Raw genomic sequence first — 13,448 nt, forward strand, 5'->3', positions numbered from 1 at the left:
AATAGCAAAAAGTGTCCAACTGCATCGACTCCATATGCTGGAGGGTCACATTTCTACCATTCTTGAACTGCTGTTAGGGAAAAAAATAATAAAATTCCTAGGGCCACACTTTGGACATCTGTGCTGTAAACCTTTCTAAAGGACTCAACACGCTGGCTGCCTGCCTGCAGTAAGCAATAAATCAATTAATTGGCTGATGAAGTAAAACAATAAGCTCAATGATTACTTGTTGCATGTGTCTCAGACTTCCTGCCAAAATCTAGATAACAAACGTCTGCAGTCTGGTTCTCTGGTTTCAGCTAGCTTGTTTGAAGGACGACTTTGTTTACAAAGACTTCGGCATCCATTTTATTTGTCGTTTCAGCTGTTTAGTTCATTTATTATACATTTAAAATCTCTTCCACTTCCAGTGTTAAACGCTCATTAGAAATTAAAGTTTGTTGATGTTTGTTGATGTGTTCTTGCATTATCATGCCATTACTATAACATCACTTGAAAATGGCCTCAACAATATTATCGTTTATTGCAATAACTTCTGGGACAATTTATCGTCCAGTAAAATGTGTCATCGTGACAACGCAGCCCGGTTAATGCCAATGAACATGAATATTGATAACTTATGATTGACTTACGACGCCCCCAGACTTGTTTCAAAGAGGAAGCGGGCTTCAGTTCTGTCAGAGTCTGGTTCAGCGGTGGTTTCTCACCGACGGGCGGCTGAACTCCGAGTCGTCCCTCCGCTGGACGCCGGATCCTCTCGGTCCGCAGAGCAGAAGCCAGCCGCTTTCATGTGACGCTCACCCTGGGACGGCTCGGATTCTTCAGTCCTCCGGGCGAGTTTCAGTCTAACAGAGAGCAACCCTGCCTCCGTGATTACATCACCGCCTTCAGCCAAGTCAAGGACGCACCAAAAAAAAAAAAAAAAATCAATGCTCCCGATGCAAATGCACAGTGGGAACTCACTTAAAAGCTAATAACATTAAGCTCAGAGTGCCGCTAAGTCGGCCTACATTGTAATGTTATGTAAATCTGACCCGGATGACAGCTTCATTTAAATCGGAGTGCGCGAGATTATGCACGATAGCGGCCCCCGTTTTGCTGCCTCGCGCTCATCTCGGGGCTTCCCGGTAAATAATTCAGGCCCGCCAGTCTGCGCATTAGACGGGAGACATTCAAGAAATTGCCAAAGCGGGCCCCGGAGACTCTGCGGCGGATTTCTTATATGCAGAGGAAGAAATTGGAGGGTACATCATGTTGGCTGGAGGGTCCATCACTCATCAATTTGTTTGTAAACAGCAGATTTATGTGCAGTAAAGCAAGTCAGCGGCTCATCCGCTGGAGGCTCATCTCTCCCTCTCTCTCTCTCGGATGCTCAGATTATATCCTCCAGTATGTTTAGGGAAAAAAAAAAAACATCACCAGGAAATTTTACAGATTCCTAGCAGAAAGAGGTCAACACTCCCCTGTTTGTGTCAGAGGAACACTTAGTTCATGCTTACAAGCAGAAAACTACTTTTTTTTTTTAAAGGGATAATTCAGATTTTTGACTGTAGATTTCACTACAATAGAAATGTCAAAACTCAGTTTGTATTAAAGTGGACTTTAGGTATTTAAAACAACTCAGTGTTTTTAAAGTACATAACTAGGACACATTTTTATTTGTTTTTTAGTTATTTTTTTAATTTAAGTCAAATATTTGCTTTGGGGATTTCTTTCATTTTTATTTTTTACAGATTCCTAGCAGAGAAAGAGGTCAACGCTCTCCTGTTCACACTTAAAAGCAGAAAATTTGTTTATTTTACGTTCAGATTTTTGGAAAGTGAAACATCGTTACGGTTACTGAAAAAATATTACTGTAGTCATTAGTAATATCCCGAATAATAGTAGAAATGTCAAAACTGAGTGGATGGAAAATTGGAATTTAGATGGTTTTAGATATTTAAAACAATTAAGATTAGAAAAAGTGCACAGCCAGGACACATTTTTATTCATTTTCTATTTTATCTATTTATTTATCTTTGACTAAATTTAAGACGGAAACGTGTTTTGGGAATTCTTTGTTTTTGGCACAGACTTCTAGCACAGCGGTTACATCACGGACAGCTCTGTGACGTAACCGCTGCATTTAAAGTGAGCAGCAGGTCAGCTGGAGATAAACGAGGCTGGATTTTAATCTCATATTCCCCCGTCGGCCCCCAGACGACCCCACCGCGGCCCCCCGTCCTTACGGTTCCGATCGCCGCCTCTGTCTGCAGGAGGAAACGAAACCCTGCGAGTAAAGATGACAAACGAAAGGGATTAAATCAAGCAGCGCCTGAAGGGGCAACAGCAATAAAAAAATAAACAAATAAAAAAATGGGTCTTTAAATTATTCTAACAAGCCCATCATGCTGACCTAAGCAGTGTGCAAACTTTATCGCCGAGTGCATTTCCTGATTGTGTCGGCTACTTCTCTACTAGGGAAAAAAAAGGAGTCTGCGTAATATACACACATATTATATATATATATATATATTAATTAATTAAAGCGTCGTAGCAGATGAAAGTTGTCGGATTTCTCTCAGATCAGTTCATTCAGATGTTCAAAACAAAGTGTGAGAGCGAGTGTTTGTGTCCACTGAGGGCTTTTTTTAGTGACTCTTGAAAGACGTGAAGCGGTTTCATTTTGTACTAAAGGAGCCTCTTTAGTCTGCAGGATGCCTGAGCAGGAGGTCGCAGGCAGAATCCAGGGGAACACGACGAGCAGACGGCGAAAATCTGCTCATTAACCGGCCCGATCCGACGGGCTGCGGGTCAAAAGGCCAAGTGTTAACAAGCGGCAGGGGAGGGCGGTTGGGGCCTGCTGGACACGGATCAGAAAAAAAAACATTAAAAAACCCCCAAACAAACCAAGCACACTTTTTTTTTTTTCTTCAGGATAATTAAGAACGCTAGAGGGAAAACTAAAAAGAAACAAGGAGACACAATGCTTTTGCAAAGCTTTTATTAAAGAAGGAAAAGAAATACAGGACTACATGACGGCCCCCTGTCTGCAGATTCAGACCAGACGCTTTGGTCTGACAACAGGCTGGAAGAATTTACTCTGATCAACACAAAAAAAATAATTAAAAAATCAGCTGCTTGCGGCCCGAAGCGTCCAAAACTAGAAAAAACTGTATTTACTTTGGCTAGAAAACAAGTAAACAAGGCCAAATCTTTGAGGCACGGCTGGATCAGACGTACGGCATGGTGATCTGATGCTGCTCTGATAAAAGGCACTTTTTACAGGCGACAACAGAAGAATAAGAACAGACCACCAATCTTCACAGCGTCTCTTTCAGAGCTCTCGTGTCGCACTGTAAACTATATAATGCTTAAAGGAAGTGAGAACATATAAGACATGAGGACACTTTGTAGATAACCTGCTCTTACAGCCGACACAGACGTGCAGGCATGATTTAGTTCACACTGAAAAGCAGAAAACTCCTCTTCATTTTAAAGGGATAGTTCAGATTTCTGAAGTTTGGGTTTAAAATAAAGGGAGATTTTAGTTGACTGCGAGCCGTGTCTCAAAGCTCTGCAACATGGACACTTATAAACCAAAACGTCGCAGTGTGTTTGGTTTCTCTATGCGACGAAGAACTTGGTTGTCGGGGGAAAAAAAAAAAAGAAAAGGGCCCTAATATTGACGTAGAACTCCCTAAGGAAACCGGGGGTTCAGGTTGCCTAACCTTTCGGAGGAGCGGCCGTCGCTTCCTTCCTGCTTGAGGCGCTTCATTCTGTCCACCGACCTGCCGCCTTCTCACCCCGACATCGAGAAGCCTCACATGTCAATTTCTGAGTTTATGCTGTTTTTGAGGGTTTATTTATTTATTTTATTTTTTTAAGGAAAAGCCAAATCAAGGCAGAACTCGGGAGTTAAGTAAAAGTCTCACTAGCAGAGTTATTTCCAAAGTGTTCCCATGGTAACGATATCGCCACGGCCTAATCCCATCTACAGTAACGCCATATGCACTGCAGAGAGACGTTTTTTGTTGCCATTTAGAACATATAATAGGTGAAAGAAACAATAAGAAAAGAGAATACTATAGTTGAAGTGTTTTTCCAGAATTAAATCAGAAAATGGCTTTTATTGGTCTTTAGTTCCCCCGGTGTTTGCTGCTTGAAGGCACCCTGTGAAGTTTTCCAGTCAGCCGTCCGTCGGGACGCTCTAGTGTCACTCATCAGGATTGCTTCTTTAATTGTTGATTTACGATCACTTATCAGCGAACCCGATCATCCCCCTCTAGGAAACAACACTCAGCCAACAAAATAAAAACTGTTTCAAACTTCACACGGCACCGTGAACTCCCCGTCATAAATACTCACAACTGCAACTGGAGCAATTAGGCTGAAGAGAAAGAAGAAACCAATTGTTCATCTGGCACATTAAAGATGGTGATTAAAAAAAAAAAAAAAAAAAACTTTTCAGGAAATCTTTCTTGGTCCCTTGTTCTCCCAACAACTTTAAACTAACACTACATATAAAAGCTGAGGCTAAATACCGACATACAGCACAGCGTACCGACATCAGCGTGGGTCTAAGGTTTTGCTATAAGGACACTTAAATTCCAATATGTACACGTAAAATATTTCCTTATTCATCATTTAATTTGTCTAAAGTGTCGATGCACTTAATGTTGAAAATTGCATAGGAGTGTATTCATTTTTATCTCTTAAAACTCTCTTAAAATACAGGGGGCGGTTCTACAGTCACATATATATAAAGAAGTTTGCTTCCATCTGAAGAGAAGTGGGATGATTTTACCGTTTAGGCCACTTGAAGGTAACCTACTGAATACAGCAGAGAGTCGGAAAATAATGGGCCATAAAGGCACCAAACGTTTTGTTCCCGACAGAGGAACTGATTGTACTGAGAGTAAACAGCATTTAGCACACTTGCATATTAAACCAAGGAAACAGGAAACGCTGAGGTTCATCGCCGGGTCTTTGGTGTCGGTTCATGCGGCGGTGGGGTTGAATTCGACTCGTCGTTTTTATCCCCTAATGTTTGGTGTTTCTGCACTGAATTTTAGAAACACTTCGGGGGGGAAGAGAAAAAGAAAAAAAAAGGCCAGCATTCAGCCACACACACACACACCCACACCCGCACACACACACACACACACACCCAAACATCTCCAACCATGACCTCACCTGCTGGGTGGATCTGACTGGATCTTAAGAGGGAAGTCTGACAGAAAAGCATTTGGGTTGATGAATAACAAAAACTCATGCAGCCTGACTTAAATGAAGCCCATACAGATGGTGACTTATAATAACACTGGGGGATGTATTATTTTCTGATTGATACCTGATAGGTTGAATATGAAAGGCAGCAGCTCACTTCCTGTAACTAGAAGCTGGCTTTAAAGCGAAGCTCAATAACACAAAGCTTCCCTGCAGTCGTTGTACCGCGTCGGTGCTACATGTCGAAGGTGAACACGTGATGCCGTCTCTCGTATCTTAAGGTGAACATAAATACAGAGGGATATACAGGTGTGTGTCTGTGTGTGTAGCTTCAATGGATGGGTATGTGGGAATGAAAGGAGGAAGGAAGAGAGCGCTTGCTGGGTAATCACAGTGGAGCTGAGCGGGGCGGCTGGCTGGGCTGGCTGCTCAGAGATCAGTGGTGGCCTTGGCGGTGAGCGCCTGGATGCGGCTGGTGTTACAGTTTTTGCAGAGGACGTGTCCATCCAGAGGGTAGCAGCCCTGGTTGTCCCCCTCAGACAGCAGACAGCCGCAGCCCTGCAAGACACACGCTCACTGTTAGGAAGATGACTCGAACTCCAGGAAGTGTTTGGCCACCATTCAGGGTGAGCCTAAACACTTGCTTTCACAAAGCTCCTCCCATTTACCCAAACCTCCGCCCTGGACCTTACGTCTTCTGCTGAGCTCATCAGACTAGTGGCAGCAACAATTAAACACCAAACACCAAACTGCACTTTTGCTGAGCTCATTATACGAACCACTAGGCCTGTTGGGATGATACATTTTGTTGGACGATAAACTGTCCCAGACGTTATTGCAAAATGTATAGAAATAATCTGCTAGACAGATTATAACAAATAGGGTTTGTTTTCTTTTACGAGTTTGTCTACAAACTTAGCTGGCGTTCCTAGATATGTTTTCAAAAGATTCTGCTGCTTTGATTTTGATGATGCTTTATGTACAGCAGGTAGAATAAGCTACACTTTTCTTCGGTCCACACTTTGTGTTCTTCGGTGATGTGATGAGGCGGAGTGTCAGAAAGGATAGGTGGATCTTAAAGAGACAGAGGCCAGTTTCAAGGCGTCAGATGTGAAGTCAGTGTTTGATATACATACAGAAAAACAACAACTGATAGTAACTTAGTTACTTGATTGTGTTAAAACATGCCACTATGTGGCTGGGAAATACATAGTTAATATTTAATATAGATTCCAGTAAACTTGTGAGGACGTTGAAAATGTTTGCCCAACATACATTTTAAAGGCAAAAGGGAGTAAGATTCAAAACTTCTCTCTCCTGATTCTGGCATTGAACAACTAGAATTAATCGTGTTAATCTAGTTATTAAATCTGACAATTTAAGTCAGTGAAAAAAATGCTTCTCCACACTCCAGTTTTTCCCCTCAAAAACCTATACATACTCAGAAACCTGACGCGTGCTTGTTATCGTGATTCAGTTTTACAGTGTAAGCAGCGTTTAAAGAGTGCACTGAACTTGTCAGTCAGTTCAATCTTTCTGCAACCTTGGCAGCATTTACAGACTGGATTTTCAATTTGCCTTTTTTTGTCATTCACTGTGCAGCACCTTGGCCTTCTCCGCTGTTTTTTGACAACATTATGAGGAAAAGAAAAAAGTGTTTCCTGAAAAGACCTAGCTATGTTATGACAGCATAATGAATCACGTCTTATCCTTGTCCGTTTATATCAGAGTGCAGAGCAACGTCTGCCATCTTTGATCGCGTCGGAGAACATCGGAGCAGCAGGACTGGAGGGAAGCTTCCAGGTTTACCTCAGCTGACCTTTTCTAATGACGAAAAGACAACAGACACCCTGAGTCCTATAAGGACCTCCGCATAGGTGCACAAAAAACGAGCGCTGCAGCTATATTTATGATAAAGCACATCCTTTCCTGCTGTGAAGAAAACCTTTCCTCTAGAATTAGAACACGACAACTTCATTTTTTTTATCAGTAATTCAATGCAAAGAAGTGAATCTTGTGTATTCTCTGGGTTTATTACGCACAGACTGAGTTTATTAGAGTGAATGAAAACCCAAAACCTGAACTATACGTCTGTGAGTACTGAATCTACACAATATGTTTTTGAAGTCAGCTACTAAAATCGATAATATATCAACATTCAGTGACATGCACATCAATTCCATGGGAAAAACTGTTTCCTATTTGCTTAAAAAAAAGTCATTTTTCAGTTTTATTTTGTTCAGGAAGTAGAAGGAGGATAGAGTTGTCATTAACATCCCTACTGTCTGCGACTAAAGCCTACAGTCGACCTCTGCCTCCCTCCTTCCTGCCGTCTCCTCCATCCTCTTCTGGCTCCCTGGTGACAAACTTCTTCTCTTGTTGAGCCTCTTCAGCTGAACTAATCTGCCTTGCTTTCCTCTGACCTTTCCATCTGCCAGCAGCGCCGCGCGCTCGCACCAGCGCGGCTCTCTGACAACGTGATGAACTCCGTCTCCTTCAGCCAGGCACACATTGTCTCGGCGGCACTTATCGGCTAATCGTGCGGGCTTCTGACAGACTGGTTACTGTGTGAGTTCGTGAACGTCGCCTGGGAGAGAGCGAAAGTTATTTCGGAGCTGGAAAGAAGAGCGATGATTCACTCGTCTCTCCTTGAAAAGGGTGACTCGGGGACGAGCTTGCGAGTTCAGGCTGACGGCTTCACGCTGCGGATACCTGGCAAAGAAAAGCACACACACACACACACACACACGTACCTCGCAGCGGTAGCACTTCACGTGGAAGTCACGATCCAGGGCCACGATGCGGACGGTCTCCTCCTGGCCCGGCGCCGGCATTATGGGCTCGTGGCACACACAGCAGCGCGGAGCAAACTTCCTGTGAGAAACAGCGGAGAGGAGCTCAGAACAGCAGCACATGATGATGATGATGGTGATGATGATGATAAAGCACGAACTGAAACTCTGAGATTCACACCTCTTGTTAAAACTACAAACTAAAGTGTATCTCATTGGGATTTTACTCAACAGACCAACACAAAGGAGTGAATGATTGTAAACATGAAGGGAGGTGATGTGTGGGGCGTGAAAAACCTTCTACAAATAAAACTCTATTTTATGCATATACCCCCTTAATATAATCCAACTTTAGTGGCCTGATGTAATATTCTGATCTTAAATGTTTCATTCGATGTAAGCAAAAAAAAAAAAAAAGTAATAATTAACTGAAATAAAGCCTTGAAAACATCAGTGTTTGTGTCGCTGATCTAAACAATGGGATTCACTCAGTGAACTTAATTCACTTCTCTATAGTTTTCTAATTTATTCAGATGCACTTGTGCAGTCAGAGCTACAATGAAATGGTTTAAAATTAACATGTCAGTTTCAACTAATTACATGAATTTTGTAGTGCATTTCAAAAAAAAAAAGTCATTGAATTACTTTTCTTTTTTTTTGGGTACAAAATCCCCAAGCAGGAACCTTTGTACTCTTGTGTTTCTGATACGCCCGTCAATTTGATGCGCAAGCAATACAGGACAGAGCCGCTTCTCTCAGCCCACTAGAGGTTCATTTTTGGTTCAAAAAAACAATCTGATGGGACGCTATAAAAGACGATTGTTGTGTGCAAGTTAGTTAAACTATCAGCGAAGCTATTCCAGCATACAATAGCATCTCAATGCTAACCATGTAGCAGCGACAAAGACGTCCCCAACGCTAATGTTTGCCAACCTGATGGCTGAATAACCTAAATAACCAAACAAGAAATATTTTTGTTGTTGAGCAACAAAACCCATTTAAGAGCAAAATGGGTTTTGAATTGAAAATGTTCATTTTGTTGAGATGTAGTTTTCAATTCAAATACGATTCATTTTGATTAACTGCAGACCCTGCAATTAACTTAATTAAACTGTTCAGTAGCATTCCACCACTAGTTTAAATGTACTAATGACACATGTACTTTAAACACATGTACTTCAAAGAGACTTGCAGTTGTAATTACAGTGGAAACAAAGGATTAACCCTGAGTGGCTGAATGCAGATGAAACAATTAATTAGAGTTTTCCAAGCAACTCTCCCCTACTTTGTGTTGGTGTGCTGCGGAAAATTACAATAAAATACACACAGCTTTGGGGTTGTTTTGTGACAAAATGCAAAAAAGAAAAAAAATTGGAAATCAGTAGAATTCAGCTAAGACAAATTTTTTTCTTCTTTGCTTAACTATTGCTTTACAGGATTTAAAAAGGACAAATCCTTGTACATTAGCATACATTTGTTTTCTTTTCTCTTGAAACTCAGTAATTCATTGTTCACCAACAATGAAACAATGTGGAAATATTCCCACAAATCAGACGGCACAGAAGGTGCTTTTCACTCTGTAGCTTTAAAAAAAAAAAGTTGCTCCGTTTACCGACTGTGCGCAGCAAACATTCAGAGCCTCATTTACAGAACAAACCTTCACGAGTGTAACTCTGGAAATGCCTTGCGGAGAAGAAGTTTTTCTAACAATAGCAATGAGGATCTGAAAAAAAAAAAAAAAAAAAAACTGTCTGAAAATGTAGGTCCCGCTCAGTGACCAGAAGTGAAGCGAACGCTTCCTCTATTCCAGATTGTCATTCAGTATCTGTCAGGAAGTAAAGGCTTCTGGTGTGGCTGTGGGGGAACCACGGCCGTGCAGCAACAGCACGGGCCGAGGCTCGAAGATTCCTCGAAACAAAGGCCCGGCTGATGAGGTCATACATGCTATGTGAAAATACACAGCGTGCCACATTGTGTGCACACACACGCACACACACACGCAGACTGAAAGCCAGCGGTTTCCCTTCTGGTCACTGAGGAGAAAAACATTTCTGGTAAAAATGCTGCTTACGCAATTAACTGATGTCTGATACAGTGACAGGAATGCGCCATTAAATTCATGTCATCTAAGGATCACATGGCTTTCTCAAAACGTTGACCGTAATTCCCTTCAAGGAAGTCGGAGATCCTGCACTACTGGCAGCTAGCGACGTGTCGGAGCGTTACGAAGGGTTTCTGTGTTTAAATGTTGACGAGAAAATGACCCAGATACTCTGGCAGTGTTTGGAACGTCCGGCGGGCGGAGCAGCGAGGAGCTGGTCAGGGCTTCAGGTCATGAATGTTTGAGAGAAAAAAAAGTCCCACATTCAGAAGCAACATTTTTAAACAAAATCACAGGTGATTCCCTGCATGTACTAATATTCCTTCTGCATTTTGTTACTTCATACCAACAAACTTCAAAGAATTGCTTTGGGCTGAAACGATTAATCGGATTAATCAGGATGAATCGATTATTGAAATGATCGTCAACTAATTCACTGGGTAGACAGACTCACCATACTCAGAGCAGTAATAAGTCAAAACTGTAGAAAAACACTTTGCATTTAAGAAAGAAATGTTCTTTGTCTGTAAATATGTTTATATGTTTACCTTTTTGAGGAAGAAGCTCTGCTTGGAAGTGTTTTGTGCAGCTGACTGGTTGCCACAAGAGATCATTTTATTTTGTATTTCTTTATTATTTTGATTTTAACTACTTTCACATTATTTCATTAACCAAAATGGATTTTGTTCTTTAATGAAATGGCAAAATGTCAACAATTAGACCTCCACAGTTACAAACGTCTCTGAAAAACCACGACTTTTTATCCAAACAGTTTGATTTATGTTGACGCTCCTATTTTGAATTGTAACCGGAAGCTCCGTCTTAAGATAGGCGGAAGAAATTGTCATGGGAATTCGCTGATGTCAGGCGGGCCAACACAATCTGCTTCCCGTTGCATCTACGTCTTCTGAAACGCTCGGTTACAACAGGAAGCTCGTGAAACTAAATAAATTAATCAAAGCCTGATGCCAGAGAAGTAAATTAGCGATATTTAGAAAAAGAAAAGTCAAATGACAGACGTTAATTTTGTCCAATCAGGTGTGGTCCTTGACAAACAGCCAGGATGATGTGCTCGTCCAATCGTGTAACGCTTCAGCTTCCTCATCCAATCGGGTCTTTGAGAAATACTTTCCTTTAGAAACGCCTACGTAGTCTCCTGACGTACCTACTCGGAAAAGTCCCACGAAATAAATAAAAGATTGAATAGCCCCGCAAGAGCAAAATGTAAGACCTGTGATTAGCATATTTAAGGCAAACATAAAAAGAAATGAATTTAAGACATTTGAAGGTGTTAATCTTGGATGCGTGAGTTTAAGACTTTTAAAGATTATTTAAAGCTGCGCGGACACCCTGCTAAGAGGAATGAATGCTGCACTGGGACCAGTCGGGCTGCGTACTTGTGGAAGTCCTCGATGCAGTGGATGTGGTTGGAGGCGTCCACGGTGAAGGGGATCCCGTCCAGGCTGCGGTGACACACCACGCAGGTGAAGCAGTGAGGGTGGTAGGCCTTGCCCGTCGCCCGCAGGATGCGCTCCATGATCGGCTTACTGCAGATGTTGCAGGTCTCCAGAGTGTTCTGCGAACACAAACACACACACACAGTTACGCAACAAAGGCCTCTAATCGTCTAATGACTGGCTGACAGTCAAGTCCATTTGTACGGCACATTTCAGCAACGAGGCAGTTCAAAGGGCTTTACATCATAAAAACACAGCATCGTAACTAATTATGACGCTTGCAAACATTACATTTTGTCAAATGCCATCATCAAAATCATCAAGTCAATACACATCAGATATGTTGGTCAATGTTCAAGTTACTATGAACTAAAGGCAGCTGTAAACAGGTGGGTTTTTACCCTTGATTTAAAGGAACTCAGTGTTTCAGCAGCTTTGTAGTTTTCTAGAAGTTTCCTCCAGATTAGAGGAGGACAAAAACTGAAAGCTGCTTCAGATTTCTAGCAGGTTTCAGTCAACATCTTCTAACGTGGAACGTATGATTTGAATCTCGCCGGCGCACCCTCTGCTTCTGCAACAAACACAGTAGGCCTTTGCCTGAGCTGTCCTTAAATGCCTCTGAAGCTGAAGGAATCTGATTAGCGCCTCCCCTCAACCTCCAAACACAAACACAGTCATTTTTCAGCCGCTCTCTCCCTCACTCCATCCTGGCTTATGCAAGAGCGAGCGCTGTAAATATTTCCACTTTGTGATGACTGCAGGTTTTCTGCAGCCAGGCGACTGGGCAGGCAGCCCGCTAGTGGGGGTGTGGGGGGTGGGGGGGTGATGTGGCTGACGCCCGCCTCTGACTTATCTGTGGCATTTCTCTTCTTAATATCTGCCCAGAGAGGCCATTTGTTATTTCAATATTTCATAAATAACGACTAGCTCTCTAAGCGGCGGCGCTGCTAAAGGGGGGAGGGGTGTATCATGGGAGGGTGATCAATGTGTGGCCTGATGAGGCCGTGTGTGAGTGAGCTGATGGGCCCCCGCTGTCGCAGCCTCTCGCTCAGGCATTTCCTGGATCTCTGCATCGCTCCCACCCCCACCCCTCCGCTCCGCTCCCCCATCCTCTCCCTCTGTCTGTGCGCTTGGCTGGGCTAAACAGAGCACGGTTCAGTGGCTCCCATTGGCCCCCGCCGTAGTAGCAAGCTGCCTCAGTGTTTCCAAACACAGCTCCGGGTGTGTAGCAACACTGCGCTGCGTCACGCGCTGCCTCCCAGATGCGCTCGCGGGGGCCCTGCCGTTTAAAATGACACTTATGTGACCGCTCGGCCGAGGTAAACCTAGCACCCCATCCCCTCCGCCCCCACGCCCCCTCGCTCCGGTTGCGTCTCACGCGCACTGACATTTATAGTTTACATGCTAATGAGCGGGAAACGCTGTTTCCCGTCGGAACGAGGGTAGTTCTCCCTGCTACGTAAAGCAGCCTCCTGATAAGATCCTGGCTACATGATGGAGTGGCACCGGAGGGGTTGAAGGAGGGCAAGAAGAGAGGTGGGGGGCTGATGTACGACCCGAGGCGGGAGAAGAAAGCGGTTTGAAAAACGGCCGTTTCTTCAAAGCACTCCTGGAGAGGCTGTATTTCATGAAAAGCAATGTGTGCAGACAAGCCCTCACCTCCCCCCCCCCACACCCCCAACACACACTCCCAAACACCCCTCCACCGCCCGCACCCCCTCCTCCTCCTCTGCCTCCAAGATGGTAATAGAAATAAACATTATTCCCAGGGCAACATTTGTGTGTAAACAATGTCCATATTGCAATCCTGCGCGATCCTGGAAGTGGAATAAAGCCTTTAATGAGCTCGCTGCTCCGAACCCTGGAGGTTTGCCTCGCGTGCACACACTC

At 43.3% G+C, this 13,448-nt stretch overlaps 1 protein-coding gene across 6 annotated transcripts in view; it reads right to left on the reverse strand.

Moving 5' to 3' along the window:
- Positions 1–2,966: 2,966 nt before the first annotated feature.
- lpp (LIM domain containing preferred translocation partner in lipoma) overlaps positions 2,967–13,448 on the reverse strand; it is a 182,218-nt gene continuing 171,736 nt past the window's right edge. For all 6 annotated transcript variants that reach the window (XM_032572054.1, XM_032572051.1, XM_032572055.1 and 3 more), the window contains 3 exons: positions 11,499–11,677; positions 7,962–8,082; positions 2,967–5,766 (listed from right to left, as the gene is read on the reverse strand). In XM_032572054.1, coding sequence (XP_032427945.1) covers positions 5,638–5,766; positions 7,962–8,082; positions 11,499–11,677 — 429 coding nt within the window. In that variant the 3' untranslated portion in view covers positions 2,967–5,637. The remainder of the gene's footprint in view (positions 5,767–7,961; positions 8,083–11,498; positions 11,678–13,448) is intronic.

Source organism: Xiphophorus hellerii, chromosome 9 (assembly GCF_003331165.1).
Source record: "Xiphophorus hellerii strain 12219 chromosome 9, Xiphophorus_hellerii-4.1, whole genome shotgun sequence".
Taxonomy (NCBI): domain Eukaryota; kingdom Metazoa; phylum Chordata; class Actinopteri; order Cyprinodontiformes; family Poeciliidae; genus Xiphophorus; species Xiphophorus hellerii.